Source organism: Astyanax mexicanus, chromosome 6 (assembly GCF_023375975.1).
Source record: "Astyanax mexicanus isolate ESR-SI-001 chromosome 6, AstMex3_surface, whole genome shotgun sequence".
In the NCBI taxonomy this organism is placed as follows: Eukaryota; Metazoa; Chordata; class Actinopteri; order Characiformes; family Acestrorhamphidae; genus Astyanax; species Astyanax mexicanus.
Window position 1 is genome coordinate 56,537,501 of NC_064413.1, and position 18,250 is coordinate 56,555,750.

An 18,250-nucleotide genomic window follows, 5' to 3' on the forward strand; every position below is an offset into this window, starting at 1 on the left:
TCTGCACCACACCAGAATGTGCAGCCCCGGTCTGCCCCAGCAGGCCCTCATTGGACTCGGCTTAAAAACCTGCCTGGGAAAGATACTATAGGGGAGAAGAAGGCAGTTATGGCTGTTGGTGAAGTGCACTTGCCAAATAAAGGTACATTTTGGCTTTGAGTGGTCCAGCGGGCTAAAGTGCTGCACTGGTTCGAATCCATGTCATGCAGCTTTCCATCAGCTGCCGGAGCCCCGAGAGAGCACAGTTGGTTGGTCTTGCTCTCTCTGGTTGGGTACAGTACAGTAGATGGCGCTCTTTCTTTCCTCTAATCACTCCTAGGGTGATGTGGATCAGCACAAGGCTGCGTCTGTGAGCTGATGTACAGTTGTGGTCAAAAGTTTACATACACTTGTAAAAAAACATAATGTTATGGCTGTCTTGAGTTTTCAATAAGTTCTACAACTCTTATTTTTCTGTGATAGAGTGATCGGAACACATACATGTTTGTCACAAAAAACAGTCATAAAATTTGGTTCTTTCATAAATTTATTATGGGTCTGCTGAAAATGTCACCAAATCTGCTGGGTCAAAAATATACATACAGCAACATTAGTATTTGGTCCCTTGGCCATTTTCACGGCAACTAGGCGCTTTTGGTAGCCATCCACAAGCTCCTGGCAAGCTTCAGGTCGAATGTTTGACCACTCTTCTTGACAGAATTGGTGCAGTTCAGCTAAATGTGATGGTTTTCTTGCATGAACCCGTTTCTTTAGCACTGTCCACATGTTCTCAATGGGGTTTAAGTCAGGACTTTGGGAAGGCCATTCTAAAACCTTAATTCTAGCCTGGTTTAGCCATTCCTTTACCACTTTTGATGTGTGTTTTGGGTCATTGTCTTGTTGGAACACCCAACTGCGCCCAAGACCCAACCTTCGGGCTGATGGTTTTAAGTTTTCCTGCAGAATTTGGAGGTAATCCTCCTCCTTGGTGATTCTTGGTTGACTCTTGACCATCCTGACCAATCTCCTCTCGGCAGCATGTGATAGCTTGCGTTTTCTTCCTGATCATGGCAGTGACACAACTGTTCCATGCACTTTATACTTGCGTATAATTGTCTGCACAGTTGCTCTTGGGACCTGTAGCTGCTTTGAAATGGCTCCAAGTGACTTCCCTGACTTGTTCAAGTCAATAATTCGCTTTTTCAGATCCACACTGAGTTCCTTTGACTTTCCCATTGTAGCTTTTGTAGCTGAGTCTAATCACTGGGTCAAATGAGCCCTATTTAAATGGGCTCATGAGAAGTCAACAGCTGTAGTCAATCAGAATCACTTACAAGAAGTGAAGAGGCCATGACATGAAGCTAATTTGATTGACACAACTCGCTACATCACCAAAATTGACAAATTTTGTTGCTGTATGTATATTTTTGACCCAGCAGATTTGGTGACATTTTCAGCAGACCCATAATAAATTTATGAAAGAACCAAATTTTATGACTGTTTTTTGTGACAAACATGTATGTGTTCCGATCACTCTATCACAGAAAAATAAGAGTTGTAGAACTTATTGAAAACTCAAGACAGCCATAACATTATGTTTTTTTACAAGTGTATGTAAACTTTTGACCACAACTGTAGGTAGAGTTCTAATGAGTGGGTTGGGTAATTGGCCGTGTAAATTGGAGACACAACGAAACTGACCAGCAATCTTTAAGGTGCTAAAAACATACAATAAATAACATAAACTGAAGAAACTCTATAATACACAACTTAAAGAGACAGTGGACATCGAAAATATCAATGTATATACAATGGATGTATGAAAATACATGGTATTGAACACATGCTCACAATAGAGGGGGGATGACCATTTAAATGGCCTGGGGGGAAATATGTAATGGCCAGTATTCAGTAATGTGTACACTGTCCCTTTAAGAGACTCTTAAGCTAAGTGTGCGGAGACTCTGGACCAACTCCTTTATTTAATTGTATTTATTTCTGTAATAAATGCCATAAATGTGCTTTAGTGCTGCATTAGCTCATATATGAACTAATAAATAAGTAAGTGGAATACGGTCAGAGTGAGTCCGAGTGTTCTATCTGCTCCATGTGCTTCATGTATCTCTTGTGTGTGTGTGTGTGTGTGTGTGTGTGTGTAGACTAACGTTAGCTCCAGCAGGTATAGTGCTCTCCTCTTTAGTAACTGAGTCGGTCCAGGTGCTCCACTGTCCTGATCCCTGCTTATGGAAGAAGTAATCATACACCAAGCCTGCAGGGGGAGACACACACACACACAACAGTATCACACATCACTGCTTAGCACAGCACATTACACACACTTCTATACACATATTTTTTTTTAATATTCTCATTTAGAGCATTTATTTACAGAAAATGAGAAATGTCTGAAATAACAAAAAAGATGCAGAGCTTTCAGACCTCAAATAATGCAAAGAAAACAACAAGTTCATATTCATAAAGTTTTAAGAGTTCAGAAATAATCAATATTTGGTGGAATAATCCTGGTGGTTTTTTTCTATGTATCTTTGCATCATGTTCTCCTCCACCAGTCTTACACACTGCTTTTGGATAACTTTATGCTGCTTTACTCCTGGTGTAAAAATTCAAGCAGTTCAGTTTGGTGGTTTGATGGTTTGTATTCCAGAGGTTTTCAATTTGGTAAAATCAAAGAAACTCATAATTTTTAAGTGTATGTGTGTAATGTGTGTGTGTGTGTGTAATGTGTGTGTGTGTGTGTACCTCTCTCAGGAAAGACGCTGCTTTTAGTAAGTTTGATGCTCTGGGGTCTGGGATGTTCCTCCATCGTACCTGTGAGCAGCTGTCTGTAATAAACATCAAACTTCTTCCTGCTGTCTCCATTAATGGTCCCGCCCACTGTCCACACTACAGCGAATAGGAACAGGCCCTGCAGCCACAGGGTCATTTTCTGACTGGAAACAGACTCCTCCCCATCCTGGTCTGCCACTGCTATCTCATCTACATTTACACACACACACACACACACACACATTTATAAAGTGCTAACGTGATTAGCAGGTCTTGCCGCTGGGTGGTGGTGGGAGAGATTAACTAAGTTAAGTAAAGCTAAGCTAAGTAAACAAAACAAAATAAGTAAAAAAATATATTTTAAAGTTAAACGAGTGCTGGATGTTAATTTACACAGATTTCTCTCCAGAAAACTGTTTATTTGGGTGAGTAAATAACTTCCATTTATTTACAGTAAGCTCAAATTTCCAGATTTTCACTAAGGCTGGGTGCAGCAGCATTAGCATTAGCAGCTAGACACTAATGACATTGTGAAGACTCCACCAGACTAAAACAGTGTTATACCGGATCACCAGAGCACTTTTTTACCAAAGAATCAGCTCAGATGGCATTTATTCATACTAAAGATACAACTATACATTTTAAAATAAAATAAGGTCTTTAAGAATAGGATCGGATGAGCAAATACTCAGGAAATATAGTGTATACGTGTATAAGTGTGTGTGTGTGTGTGTGTGTGTGTGTGTGAGTGTAAGTGTAAGTGTAAGTGTGTGTGTACCGAGCAGGCAGGAGTAGAGGCGCATCAGGCTGTAGGCTAGGTGGATAGGTGAGGTCTGCACCAGGAAACGGCAGTTATGGGTAATGAAGTCCAAACAGGGCTGCACCAACCAATCAAACAGATCCACAATCTACACACACACATACAATACACACTTAAAAGGTATCACACTAATGTATTATGCACACTAAAACCTCACATTATCCCCATATAGTGTGTGTGTGTGTGTGTGTGTGTGTGTGTGTGTGTGTTTCTTACCAGTGTTCTGTGCTCTGGGGACAGACTGTCTGGTAAAGTGTTCATATAAGAGTCTCTGAGGGGCGTCCAGCCCATCTGATGGGGTTCCATGTAGATCATACCACACCTACACACACACACACACAAACACACACAAACACACACACACACACACAGACACACAAACACACACAAACACACAAACACACACAAACACACACACACACGCACACACACGCACACACACACACATTTGTGGACACCCCTTCTATAGCATATTGGAGCATTTAAAAAAATAGAATATCATGATCTATTTTAAGCATTTATTTCTTTTATTATTGATGATTATGGATTACAGCCAATAAAAACACAAAAATCAGTGTCTCAGAAAATTAGAATATTATATAATAAGATCAATTGGTCCCTGTGGCAGTGTGGGCAGTGTGCCAAGTCCTGCTGGAAAAGGTTCAGCATGAAGTGCTTTAAGATTTTGTGGGAAAACAAAACTGCACGGACTTTAGACTTGATAATAAAACACAGTGGATCAACACCAGCAGATGACAGACATGACTCTCCAAACCATCACTGATCATCAGTAAATTTTACATTTCATTTAAAGGAAATGAAGGGAGCAGAGTCTGGAGGAAGAGTGGAGAGACACACAGTCCAAACTGCTCGAGGTCTAGTGTGAAGTTTCTTGTCCTCTGCTGCTGTTCATGATAAAATTCATCATCAAATTCTCACAGCAATGTTTCAGAATCTGGTAGCTCGTTACCTGCTGACAGTAGCTGGTGAGGCCTGCTCCAGATCCGCCGGCTCAAAGATCAGACTCATCTTAGAACTCATCTGTATTATCTCACCACTCATCAAACACAACTACACACACACACACACATTCACACACACACACACACACACACACACATACACAAACACACACACACTGATTAAAATGAATCATTTTTAGACTACAGCAGTTTAGCTCAACCCATTCATTCACTCTACAGCAGTTTAGCCCCACCTATTCAGCAGATAAGCCCCACCCATCCAGCCTACAGCAATTTAGCCACACCCATTCAAAAGTTAAGCTCCACCCATCCAGCCTACAGCAGTTTAGCCCCACCCATTCAGCAGTTAAGCTCCACCCATCCAGCCTACAGCAGTTTAGCTCCACCCAATCAGCAGTTAAGCTCCACCCATCCAGCATACAGTAGTTTGGCCTCACCCATTCAGCTGTAAAGCTCCACCCATCCAGCCTACAGCAGTTTAGCTCCACCCAATCAGCAGTTAAGCCCCACCCATCCAGCCTACAGCAGTTTAGCTCCACCCACTCATTCACTCTACAGAACTACAGAACGCACCTTCTTGTTGTCGTCCAGGACGGTGTTCATGTTCTCCACCCAGACGGCGTCGATGGGTCCGTCGAATATGATCCACTGGCGGTTGTGGGAGGTGGACTGGGCCTGCTGCCGGAACGCCGTGGCCAGAACACCGTTGGTCCACTCGTGACTGACCGGGTCGAAACAGCCGTACAGCTGAGCCATGGGGACCGCCTTCGGATTAATGATCTGATAATCCACCGCAAACTCCTCCACCACGCCCCCTACCACACACCACCCGGACAGAGTCAACACATCAAACCTGCGTATCGGTGCGGTTGGTGGTGCAGTGGATAACACCACCACCTGCTTGTGAGCTGCCACATCATGTGAGAGACCGGGGTTCAATTCCCGGTCTGGGTGACTATACTACACTACACCAATAAGAGTCCCAGCTCACTCTCAGTGCTACAACACATAAGTGATTAGATCATTGATTAATTAGTTAACTGAATGATTGATTGATTGATTGATTGATTGATTGATTGATTGGCTCACCCTCCTGAAGGTCTTTGAGAGCTCCAGCTAGAACTTTATACGCTGAGGTCTTCCCTCCCAGCGGATCTCCAACAATCATAAACCCATGCCTTACCAGCATCATCTCATACACCTGTACACACACACACACACACACACACACACACATTTCCATAGAGATTTTGCACCATTCACATAATTATAATCATTAAATTCCTGCAGATTTTTCTTAATTAGGTTGTTTCCCTTAATATTTTATTTTTTATTGTTCTTCCTTTTTATTTATGTATTTTTAATCATGTATTTATTTATTATTTTAATTCTTATGATCTTGGTTTATTATTATTCATTCTTATCACTCATTATGTTATTTTATCATTTATGTTTACTATAATTTATGATCTGCAAATTACTTAAAAAATCAATTCGAGCCCCACGTTGGGCACCAATATTCTAGTGGAGACAGCAGTAGTATAATTTAAATAATAGCATTCACAATAATTTCAACAGTAACTATTAAAGCTATTATGGGTGAATTAATGACTGGTGCCCTTTTTACTAAGTATTAAAATCATCTCTGCTTACATACGGCTGTAGGTGATGAGAATCAGCTCCAGTGAATAATAGCACCCGCAATACAAAAATTTCAGTTTAAGTTCAGGTCTGCATCAGAGATATAACAAAAATGAGATGGAAACATATAAGTACGGGCAGAGCTACACATCATACTGCAACCAGCCAGCAGAGGCGCTAGACTCTTCTTTTTTTGAGAGACACTGCACTGCCCATGCTTTACTACAGTAATGGATGTGAACTGTTTCTACCTGGTTTTATACAGATGGGATGATGTTATGAGTGGTTAGGTGTATATGTATTTCTAATAAAATGTTAGATGAGTGTAGATGGGTGCACAGAATAATAAAAGTGGTGAACCTGGATGATCTTGCTGATGAACCACGGAACCGGCTGCAGTTTGAGTTTAGTGATGTTGTCGTTAAGAGCTTTCAGCAGTAACTCATAATCAGGTTTAGGCAGGACCACTCCAGGAAACAGATCCGAGATTATACCCTGTAACACACACATATATACACAATATATACCATCAATAAACACTGTATATAATACAAACAGTCAGATATGAGTATGGAAACCTTGTGGTGGTCTCCACTATTGCTGGGCAGTATGACCAAAAATGTATATCATTCTTTTTATTAATATTTATAGTTTTTGCATGACTAGGCTTTTATATATGTTTGTGAGATTAGTATATGTACTGTTAGGAGTATATGTAATATAAAACACTAAGGCTTTGAATAAACTAAGGCTTTGATTACTATTGGGTTTATTTTGTCCCACAAAATATATACACAATATATGAAGAAATCAGACTTTATTATCAGAAAAACAGCTGAAGAATATAAAGAATAGACCTTAAAAAAAGAGATATGTCAACATCTTTAACACGGCTTCCCTTACAAAACTAAATATTTTAAATAGTTCCATAAACACAAAATACTAAATACTCAATGTTTAAGTATTCAAAAGAGATATTTATCTAAAGCTGCACAAGACAAGTTTAATATTAATTTAAAATATGTTATTACTGAAGCTATTAGAGGCATTAACAGTTTTAAAATCAGCCACAATTCCCTTCTTTTTTAAAGTTAATAAATAAATTAAGTTCAGTGTGCATTAAAATGATCTTTTATGCTTTAAACAGGACTATAGGTATTATTCTGTACCCACGACTAATTCTGGGCTCTTCTGGGGGACTAGAGAAACTTTGTTCCAAAATGTGGATTGATTGAGCAATTAAATTTGTCTCTTTTCTGAGAGAGTAATTGCTATTTGCTGTTTTTTTCTATTTTACTCTTTTATAAATACACTCATATAGTGAGGAACAGCAGCAGGAGCTCCTCAGATAAAGTTCTGATCTCATTTCTCTCAAGGTAGGACAGAGCTGAGCTACCGTTAGCTAGCGAGCTGTATCTGCTTCTTTGGTGGTGCTGTTCAGTTATAGAGCAGTTTAATCCTAATAAATTAATTTATTATTATTCTATCTCTAATATTTTAATCATTTATAATGTAAGACTCAGTAACCTGGAAGAGAGGAACGTCCTGAGCGAGGAATTTGGCCATGTTGACGTCCATCAGGGCTCTGAGCAGCAGGACGCTCTCGTCCTCCTGAGGATACTTCAGTTTCAGGTTCCCCGCGGCCGTCAGCACCGACTTCACCGCTCGCATACCGTAATCATAGTGGTGCTGAGAGGACAGCTGCTCCGAACACAGCCGATACGTCGCTACGATCTTCTGCGCCAGACTGCAGAGACCACAGAGACCACAGAGACACGTCACAACCACAAACCACAGGGTGATTTTAGGTAGCGGTTCTTTCCACGTAGTTTGTTTTAACACAGTAAACACACAGGCTACAGTTTGATACACTCACCTCTCAACGGTGAAAGAGCTAATGCTTAGCACAGTTAGCGGCTAATGCTAATGCTGCTCCAACCTTAGTGCTGCAGAAACTTTATTGAAACTCCTGTATAACTCTGTACTTCAGTGGAGTGACTTTACTGCTACTTAATACCTGACTGATAGAATTCATACATAAGGAGCACCGGATTATAAGGAGCTCTGATGATTTTATGAAAATTAAAGGATTTTAAGTGCATCTTATAGTGAGAAATATATGTTAAAAAGAGTAACTCTCTCTACTGTCCAAAAAATACTTTTTTACTTGATTCTGGAGAACTGATGTGAAGATTTGATTGCATTCAGTAACAAAAACAACAGTAGAGAAATTATGTTGTTGGATGATGTTCCATTAATCCCCAACTAATAAGTAAACCTAAATAAAATTGAAATATATTTTCCAAATATATACAGCTCTGAAAAAAAATAAGAGACCCCTTAAAAATGATGATTTTCTTTAATTTTATCAAATTAAAAACCTCTGGAATATAATCAAGAGGAAGATGGATGATCACAAACCATCAAACCACCAAACTGAACTGCTTGAATTTTTACACCAGGAGTAAAGCAGCATAAAGTTATCCAAAAGCAGTGTGTAAGACTGGTGGAGGAGAACATGATGCCAAGTTGCGTGAAAATAAAACTGTGATTAAAAACCAGGATTATTCCACCAAATATTGATTATTTCTGAACTCTTAAAACTTTATGAATATGAACTTGTTTTCTTTGCATTATTTGAGGTCTGAAAGTTCTGCATCTTTTTTGTTATTTCAGCCATTTCTCATTTTCTGTAAATAAATGCTCTAAATGAGAATATTTTTATTTGTAATTTGGGAGAAATGTTGTCTGTAGTTTATAGAATAAAACAACAATGTTCTTTTTACTCAAATATAAACCTATAAATAGTAAAATCAGAGAAACTGATTCAGAAACTGAAGTGATCTTTAATGTATAAACTGTCTGATTAAGCAATAGACAAGTGTTTACCTCCGGGACTGAATGAAGCCCATTGAATAGAGTGATATCTCTCCAATCAGAGCGTAGTCTGGAACCATCATCGCTACAGTGCGGAACAGAGCCTGCACACACACACACACACACACACACACAAGTTTAACTCAATTCTAATAACATATATCAGAGAACTGTAACACTGTGTGAATGTGTGTGTGTGTGTGTACCTTCAGGTTGTCGGGGAGCTCTGCTCGGCCGGCGTATCCGGGGTTCATGGTGATGAAGACGCTGCAGGTGGGGTTGAGAGAAAGCTCAGTACCCTCGAACAGGAAGCGCTTCAGACCCCGCCCAATCGCCTGCTGAATACTCAACACCTGCTGAGCCACCACCGACAACACCTCCACCTGAGAGACAGAGAGGGGCGGAGCTTACAGCCAGTCTAAACCAATCACTGAACAGAACAGTCCATCAGTCTGAGCGTGAGAGTAACGGTGAGTGATGTAAATCTGGATTGGAATAAGATGCTGTTTTGAAGGTGTGGTTTGAGTATGATGGGTGTGGTTAGATTATGATGGATGTGGTTAGAGTATAACAGATGTGGTTTGAGTGTGATGGGTGTGGTTTGAGTATGATGGGTGTGGTTTGGGTACGGTAGGTGTGGTTTCAGTGTGATGGATGTGGTTTGGAGTATGATGGATGTGGTTTAGAGTATGATGGATGTGGTTTGGAGTATGATGGATATGGTTTGGAGTATGATGGATATGGTTTGGAGTATGATGGATATGGTTTGGAGTATGATGGATGTGGTTTGGAGTATGATGGATGTGGTTTAGAGTATGATGGATATGGTTTGGAGTATGATGGATGTGGTTTGGAGTATGATGGATGTGGTTTGGAGTATGATGGATGTGGTTTGGAGTATGATGGATGTGGTTTGGAGTATGATGGATATGGTTTGGAGTATGATGGATATGGTTTGGAGTATGATGGATATGGTTTGGAGTATGATGGATGTGGTTTGGAGTATGATGGATATGGTTTGGAGTATGATGGATGTGGTTTGGAGTATGATGGATATGGTTTGGAGTATGATGGATATGGTTTGGAGTATGATGGATATGGTTTGGAGTATGATGGATGTGGTTTGGAGTATGATGGATATGGTTTAGAGTATGATGGATATGGTTTGGAGTATGATGGATGTGGTTTGGAGTATGATGGATGTGGTTTAGAGTATGATGGATGTGGTTTGGAGTATGATGGATATGGTTTGGAGTATGATGGATATGGTTTGGAGTATGATGGATATGGTTTGGAGTATGATGGATGTGGTTTGGAGTATGATGGATATGGTTTAGAGTATGATGGATATGGTTTGGAGTATGATGGATGTGGTTTGGAGTATGATGGATGTGGTTTGGAGTATGATGGATGTGGTTTAGAGTATGATGGATGTGGTTTAGAGTATGATGGATGTGGTTTGGAGTATGATGGATATGGTTTGGAGTATGATGGATATGGTTTGGAGTATGATGAATGTGGTTTGGAGTAGAGTTGCACGGTGTACCGAAGGTTCGATTCTTTTTCGATACTACGTCATCACAAACGATTCGGTTCTTTAGCGTTCGATGCTTTCGATACTGTATATAGCCCAGTCACTAGCTTCAAATGAGTCAAATTAGTAGGCGCGATTTGATTCAGTTCATAAGAAAACTGATTCACACCGCAGCAGTCGGTGTGGCAGGATTCAGATAAATTTAGTGTTCTGAACAAATGAATCGATTCACGCGCAAGCCAGCAGAGCAGCAGCGAGTGTAGAATAACAGATGTCTCTCGTCCGCGACTTGTGGACAAAACGGGCGCGAGGAGTGAAGTGTGGGAAAATAGTCTGAGATGTAGGCATCTGTTTTTTATTGATATTTTTATTTTTAAATAAAATAACGAAAATAACGAAAACTGAAAGTGAAACTAAACTACTTTATTTATAAGCGCTGTTTTCACTCCCGCAGTTGTACAGCGGGGGGTGTTGTGCCGATTCTGTCCGCGAAGCGGGAGTCGGATTCAGTAGCGGATTCGGCACAAGCGCGGCGGCACCTCGCGGTCCGCGGTGTTAGTTGTAAGCGCTCGCGCTAGCCGCAAAATACGACAGAAAACACTGAGGGAGCTGCAGACTTACGTGTGGGACTAGAATATGAGCACGAGGAGATCAAAGAGAACCTTTACCTGTGAGTAGCTCACATCAGAACACGCAAATCTCTCTCTCTCTCACTCTCTCACTCTTTCTCTCTCTCTCTCTCTCGCACGTGAACGCCTCCGCGTTTGACCTGCAGCACTGTGTTTAGCTGTTCTTAAAAATCATTTTAATTAAATAATAGTTCTATGCTTCTATGTTACAGTATTATTTAACATAATAGCAGACAAGCACCCTGATCTCTACAAAGAGCTGAGAAGTCGACAGGTTAGTGGAGTTAGTCAAGATACACTCTGTCTGTAGCTTTACTAAGATTTACTAGCTACTGCTTATTAAAAACGGTAAACGGTTGATTAATAAATCGGAGCAGTGAGTGTTAAAATGAACATAACATTGTAATGTTCTTCTGTCTCTTTATTTTCCTTATTCAGAACTTAACTTCTGCCCGCCCGTCAGGTTCACATAGTCAGGCTACCATTACCTCTGGTTTTAGTTTTAGTTTTTAGGAAGTGTTTAGATAATTATGTTATAGTTAAGGTTATAATAACGAAACTTGTTTTTTGTTCAAATGTTTCATTTTAGAATAAAAACGTTTGCACCGATTGTTCAGTGTTCAATCCAGTTCAGTCAAAAATAAACATTTTATGTTCAGATATTTTTATTGTTTTTTTTCTTCTTCCAAGTATCGTTTTGGTATCGAGTATCGTGATACTACAGTTGGTATCGGTATCGAAGTCAAAATTTTGGTATCGTGACAACCCTAGTTTGGAGTATGATGGATGTGGTTTGGAGTATGATGGATGTGGTTTGGAGTATGATGGATGTGGTTTAGAGTATGATGGATGTGGTTTGGAGTATGATGGATGTGGTTTGGAGTATGATGGATGTGGTTTGGAGTATGATGATGTGGTTTGGAGTATGATGGATGTGGTTTGGAGTATGATGATGTGGTTTGGAGTATGATGATGTGGTTTGGAGTACGATGGATGTGGTTTGGAGTATGATGATGTGGTTTGGAGTATGATGACGTGGTTTGGAGTATGATGGATGTGGTTTGGAGTATGATGGATGTGGTTTGGAGTATGATGATGTGGTTTGGAGTATGATGGATGTGGTTTGGAGTATGATGGATGTGGTTTGGAGTATGATGACGTGGTTTGGAGTATGATGGCGTGGTTTGGAGTATGATGGATGTGGTTTGGAGTATGATGGATGTGGTTTGGAGTATGATGATGTGGTTTGGAGTATGATGACGTGGTTTGGAGTATGATGATGTGGTTTGGAGTATGATGGATGTGGTTTGGAGTATGATGGATGTGGTTTGGAGTATGATGACGTGGTTTGGAGTATGATGATGTGGTTTGGAGTATGATGATGTGGTTTGGAGTATGATGATGTGGTTTGGAGTATGATGATGTGGTTTGGAGTATGATGGATGTGGTTTGGAGTATGATGACGTGGTTTGGAGTATGATGACGTGGTTTGGAGTATGATGACGTGGTTTGGAGTATGATGACGTGGTTTGGAGTATGATGGATGTGGTTTGGAGTATGATGGATGTGGTTTGGAGTATGATGGATGTGGTTTGGAGTATGATGGATGTGGTTTGGAGTATGATGGATATGGTTTGGAGTATGATGGATGTGGTTTGGAGTATGATGGATGTGGTTTGGAGTATGATGGATGTGGTTTGGAGTATGATGGATGTGGTTTGGAGTATGATGGATGTGGTTTGGAGTATGATGATGTGGTTTGGAGTATGATGACGTGGTTTGGAGTATGATGACGTGGTTTGGAGTATGATGACGTGGTTTGGAGTATGATGATGTGGTTTGGAGTATGATGACGTGGTTTGGAGTATGATGGATGTGGTTTGGAGTATGATGATGTGGTTTGGAGTATGATGACGTGGTTTGGAGTATGATGATGTGGTTTGGAGTATGATGGATGTGGTTTGGAGTATGATGATGTGGTTTGGAGTATGATGATGTGGTTTGGAGTATGATGATGTGGTTTGGAGTATGATGATGTGGTTTGGAGTATGATGGATATGGTTTGGAGTATGATGGATGTGGTTTGGAGTATGATGGATGTGGTTTGGAGTATGATGGATGTGGTTTGGAGTATGATGGATATGGTTTGGAGTATGATGGATGTGGTTTGGAGTATGATGGATGTGGTTTAGAGTATGATGGATGTGGTTTGGAGTATGATGGATGTGGTTTGGAGTATGATGGATGTGGTTTGGAGTATGATGGATGTGGTTTGGAGTATGATGGATATGGTTTGGAGTATGATGGATGTGGTTTGGAGTATGATGGATGTGGTTTGGAGTATGATGGATGTGGTTTGGAGTATGATGGATGTGGTTTGGAGTATGATGGATGTGGTTTGGAGTATGATGGATATGGTTTGGAGTATGATGGATGTGGTTTGGAGTATGATGGATGTGGTTTGGAGTATGATGGATGTGGTTTGGAGTATGATGGATGTGGTTTGGAGTATGATGATGTGGTTTGGAGTATGATGGATGTGGTTTGGAGTATGATGATGTGGTTTGGAGTATGATGGATATGGTTTGGAGTATGATGGATATGGTTTGGAGTATGATGGATATGGTTTAGAGTATGATGGATATGGTTTGGAGTATGATGGATATGGTTTGGAGTATGATGGATGTGGTTTGGAGTATGATGGATGTGGTTTGGAGTATGATGGATGTGGTTTGGAGTATGATGGATGTGGTTTGGAGTATGATGGATGTGGTTTGGAGTATGATGGATGTGGTTTGGAGTATGATGGATGTGGTTTGGAGTATGATGGATATGGTTTGGAGTATGATGGATGTGGTTTGGAGTATGATGATGTGGTTTGGAGTATGATGATGTGGTTTGGAGTATGATGGATGTGGTTTGGAGTATGATGGATGTGGTTTGGAGTATGATGATGTGGTTTGGAGTATGATGACGTGGTTTGGAGTATGATGGATGTGGTTTGGAGTATGATGGATGGTGTTTGGAGTATGATGATGTGGTTTGGAGTATGATCGATATGGTTTAGAGTATGATGGATGTGGTTTAGAGTATGATGGATGTGGTTTAGAGTATGATGGATGTGGTTTGGAGTATGATGGATGTGGTTTGGAGTATGATGGATGTGGTTTGGAGTATGATGGATGTGGTTTGGAGTATGATGGATGTGGTTTGGAGTATGATGGATATGGTTTTGGAGTATGATGACGTGGTTTGGAGTATGATGGATATGGTTTGGAGTATGATGGATATGGTTTGGAGTATGATGGATGTGGTTTAGAGTATGATGGATGTGGTTTGGAGTATGATGGATGTGGTTTGGAGTATGATGGATGTGGTTTGGAGTATGATGATGTGGTTTGGAGTATGATGGATGTGGTTTGGAGTATGATGGATGTGGTTTGGAGTATGATGGATGTGGTTTGGAGTATGATGGATGTGGTTTGGAGTATGATGATGTGGTTTGGAGTATGATGGATGTGGTTTGGAGTATGATGGATGTGGTTTGGAGTATGATGGATGTGGTTTGGAGTATGATGGATGTGGTTTGGAGTATGATGGATGTGGTTTGGAGTATGATGATGTGGTTTGGAGTATGATGATGTGGTTTGGAGTATGATGATGTGGTTTGGAGTATGATGATGTGGTTTGAACGGGATTGATTGGAGTTAAATGGGAGTTAATTATGTTGAGTTTCTTTTGATGTGACTTAAAGGTTGGTTTGGGTATGATGTATGTAATTTGACTATGATGGGTGTGGTTTGGGTATGATGGGTGGGGTTTGGGTGCGGGGGTGTGGTTTTGTGGTGTGGGTGGGCGGAGTCAGAGTGCGGTACTAACCTCGATCCGGTTGAACTCGTCGAAACAGGCCCACGCTCCAGACTGAGCCAAACCCTTAAAGAACTTACTCATAGCTTTATAATCCAGCCCATCTGAACAGTTAAACACCACACACTACACACACACACACACACACACAGAACACACACACACACACACACACAGAACACACACACACACACACACAAACAGAAAGATTAGTTCAGAAATCAAAATCTAAAGTTAAACCAGATTAAACCAGGTAAGGTATAGTGTGTGTGTGTGTGTGTGTGTGTGTATACCTGTTTAGCCAGAGCTTTGGCCAGATCTTTAGTGGTTTCTGTTTTCCCGGTTCCTGCCGGCCCCTCCGGAGCTCCGCCCAGATTCAGCTTCAGAGCTCCCATCAGAGTCCTGCAGTGATACACACAGAAACGCAGTGACCACTGGAACTGTTCACACACCGCCGCTGTGCTAAAATCTCAGATGCTCGCTCTCGCGCTGTCTCTCACTAACTCCTCTCACTCTTTCTCATTCGCTCTGTCCCTCACTAACACGCGCTATCTCTCGCGCTGTCTCTCACTAACTTCTCTCACTCTTTCTCATTCGCTCTGTCCCTCACTAACACACGCTGTCTCTCGCGCTGTCTCTCACTAACTCCTCTCACTCTTTCTCATTCGCTCTGTCCCTCACTAACACGCGCTATCTCTCGCGCTGTCTCTCACTAACTTCTCTCACTCTTTCTCATTCGCTCTGTCCCTCACTAACACACGCTGTCTCTCGCGCTGTCTCTCACTAACTCCTCTCACTCTTTCTCATTCGCTCTGTCCCTCACTAACACACGCTGTCTCTCGCGCTGTCTCTCACTAACTCCTCTCACTCTTTCTCATTCGCTCTGTCCCTCACTAACACACTCTGTCTCTCGCGCTGTCTCTCACTAACTCCTCTCACTCTTTCTCATTCGCTCTGTCCCTCACTAACACACGCTATCTCTCGCACTGTCTCTCACTAACTCCTCTCACTCTTTCTCATTCGCTCTGTCCCTCACTAACACACGCTGTCTCTCGCGCTGTCTCTCACTAACTCCTCTCACTCTTTCTCATTCGCTCTGTGCCTCACTAACACACGCTGTCTCTCGCGCTGTCTCTCACTAACTCCTCTCACTCTTTCTCATTCGCTCTGTCCCTCACTAACACACGCTGTCTCTCGCGCTGTCTCTCACTAACTCCTCTCACTCTCTCATTCGCTCTGTCCCTCACTAACACACGCTATCTCTCGCGCTGTCTCTCACTAACTCCTCTCACTCTTTCTCATTCGCTCTGTCCCTCACTAACACACGCTATCTCTCGCGCTGTCTCTCACTAACTCCTCTCATTCTTTCTCATTCGCTCTGTCCCTCACTAACACACGCTATCTCTCGCGCTGTCTCTCACTAACTCCTCTCACTCTTTCTCATTCGCTCTGTCCCTCACTAACACACGCTGTCTCTCGCGCTGTCTCTCACTAACTCCTCTCACTCTTTCTCATTCGCTCTGTCCCTCACTAACACACGCTGTCTCTCGCTCACTCTTACCTGTAGCAGCGGTCGGTGAGTGGAGTGATGACCAGTCGGGGGGAGTTGCCCAGGTATTCATATCCGTACTGGAGCTCAGTGGTGATCATCCTCAGCATCACCTCCCCGTCCTCCCAGTAATACCTCAGCTGAGACGTCCACTGAAAATCATTCAGAGAGGACACGCCCTCCTGCGCCAGCTTCACCACCACGTCACGCGCTGACAAACAAACAAACATCATAAACTACTCAGAACAATACAAACACTATAATAAACATTAATGTGTTTAGTTTAGATAGATAGATTTTAAACCCTGTCACTTATCCTGAATATTAAATACACAATAGGACATGAATCATAAGGCAGACATGATTATAAGTCTCACAAATCAACAAACGTCAATTTTCTGGTCTATTTTCCTACATAAATTGGATTATAAAGTGCATTATGCAACACTAATAAGGAACAGGGCACTGGATATTAATCTACACATTTTTTTTCTCAAAACTGTTTATTTGGGTGAGTTTAGATTTACAGATTTCCACTAAAGCTGGGTGCAGCAGCATTAGCAGCTAACCGTTAGAGCTAGCGTGACAGCGCTACACTGGGGAACCTTGAGTGTTTCAGTAAGCCAGGGTGTTATTAGTTAGCGTTTTTTGCCACATAGCTTGTTTTAACACGTTAAAAAACTCAGGCTACAAGCCAATATACTCACCTCTGAACAGTGAAAGAGCTAGTGCTTAGCGCTGTGGTTAGCAGCTAATGCTAATACTGCTCCAGTCTCAGTGCTGGAGAACTAAACTGAATCTCCTGTATAACTCTGTACTTCAGTGGAGTGTCTTTACTGCTCCTTAATACCTGACTGATAGAATTCATACATAAGGAGCACCGGATTATAAGGAGCTCTGATGATTTTGGGGAAAATTCAAGGATTTTAAGTGCACCTTATAGTGCAGAAAAACATACATAGTGTAATAAAATGTACAGCTTGTGTTTACCGTGAACATCGATGACGGTCAGCGCTCCGAGAGTCATCCTCGCTCCTCCAGGCAGTTTCCCCCTCACCAGCTCTACTATATCTGCAATCTGAGCATTACACTGCTCCACATACGCCTGTAACACACACACAATTCCCTAGTTCAGTGATCTATTGGTGTGTCAGTGTGTCTTTGCTATCGTAACAACGGGAAAAGTACAACTTGCTTGTCTCAAAACACTCAAAAGTCATGTACTACACAGTTCTGTCTATACTGTGTTTATGTGCACCATGGTCCTTGGAGGAACGTTGTTTCGTTTCACTGTATGCTCTGTATATAGCTGAAATGACAATAAAAACCATTTTGACTTTGACTAATTCTCTTAATTAATCATGGGTTTGGTTAACTAATTTTGGGCATAGCGTGGAATAAACCAGAAAATCAGAGTGTCTCTTGCTCATCATTCTCTTTAACAGTAAAACCAGGTGAGCTCTGACTTTGGTGGATTGCTATTTTAACGGTGCAGCTACCTGGACGTGTTCAACAAACTCTTCTCAGCAGAGGAAACTGAGCTGCTGGTTGACGCTGTGAAGGAGCTCCAGCAGCTCATTTACG

General features: G+C 41.5%; 1 protein-coding gene across 1 annotated transcript in view; it reads right to left on the minus strand.

The window, feature by feature from the left end:
• Nucleotides 1-18,250, minus strand: part of dnah3 (dynein axonemal heavy chain 3) — an 80,567-nt gene that overhangs the window by 26,905 nt on the left and 35,412 nt on the right. Inside the window, exons 27-41 of the mRNA XM_049480297.1 lie at nt 17,657-17,771; nt 16,679-16,877; nt 15,411-15,519; nt 15,130-15,243; nt 9,294-9,470; nt 9,100-9,191; nt 7,738-7,957; nt 6,571-6,705; nt 5,659-5,770; nt 5,143-5,384; nt 4,557-4,657; nt 3,803-3,908; nt 3,545-3,674; nt 2,740-2,976; nt 2,145-2,248 (exon numbers count right to left, since the gene is read on the minus strand). Of these exons, the coding sequence (XP_049336254.1) occupies nt 2,145-2,248; nt 2,740-2,976; nt 3,545-3,674; nt 3,803-3,908; nt 4,557-4,657; nt 5,143-5,384; nt 5,659-5,770; nt 6,571-6,705; nt 7,738-7,957; nt 9,100-9,191; nt 9,294-9,470; nt 15,130-15,243; nt 15,411-15,519; nt 16,679-16,877; nt 17,657-17,771 (2,193 nt within the window). The remainder of the gene's footprint in view (nt 1-2,144; nt 2,249-2,739; nt 2,977-3,544; nt 3,675-3,802; nt 3,909-4,556; nt 4,658-5,142; nt 5,385-5,658; nt 5,771-6,570; nt 6,706-7,737; nt 7,958-9,099; nt 9,192-9,293; nt 9,471-15,129; nt 15,244-15,410; nt 15,520-16,678; nt 16,878-17,656; nt 17,772-18,250) is intronic.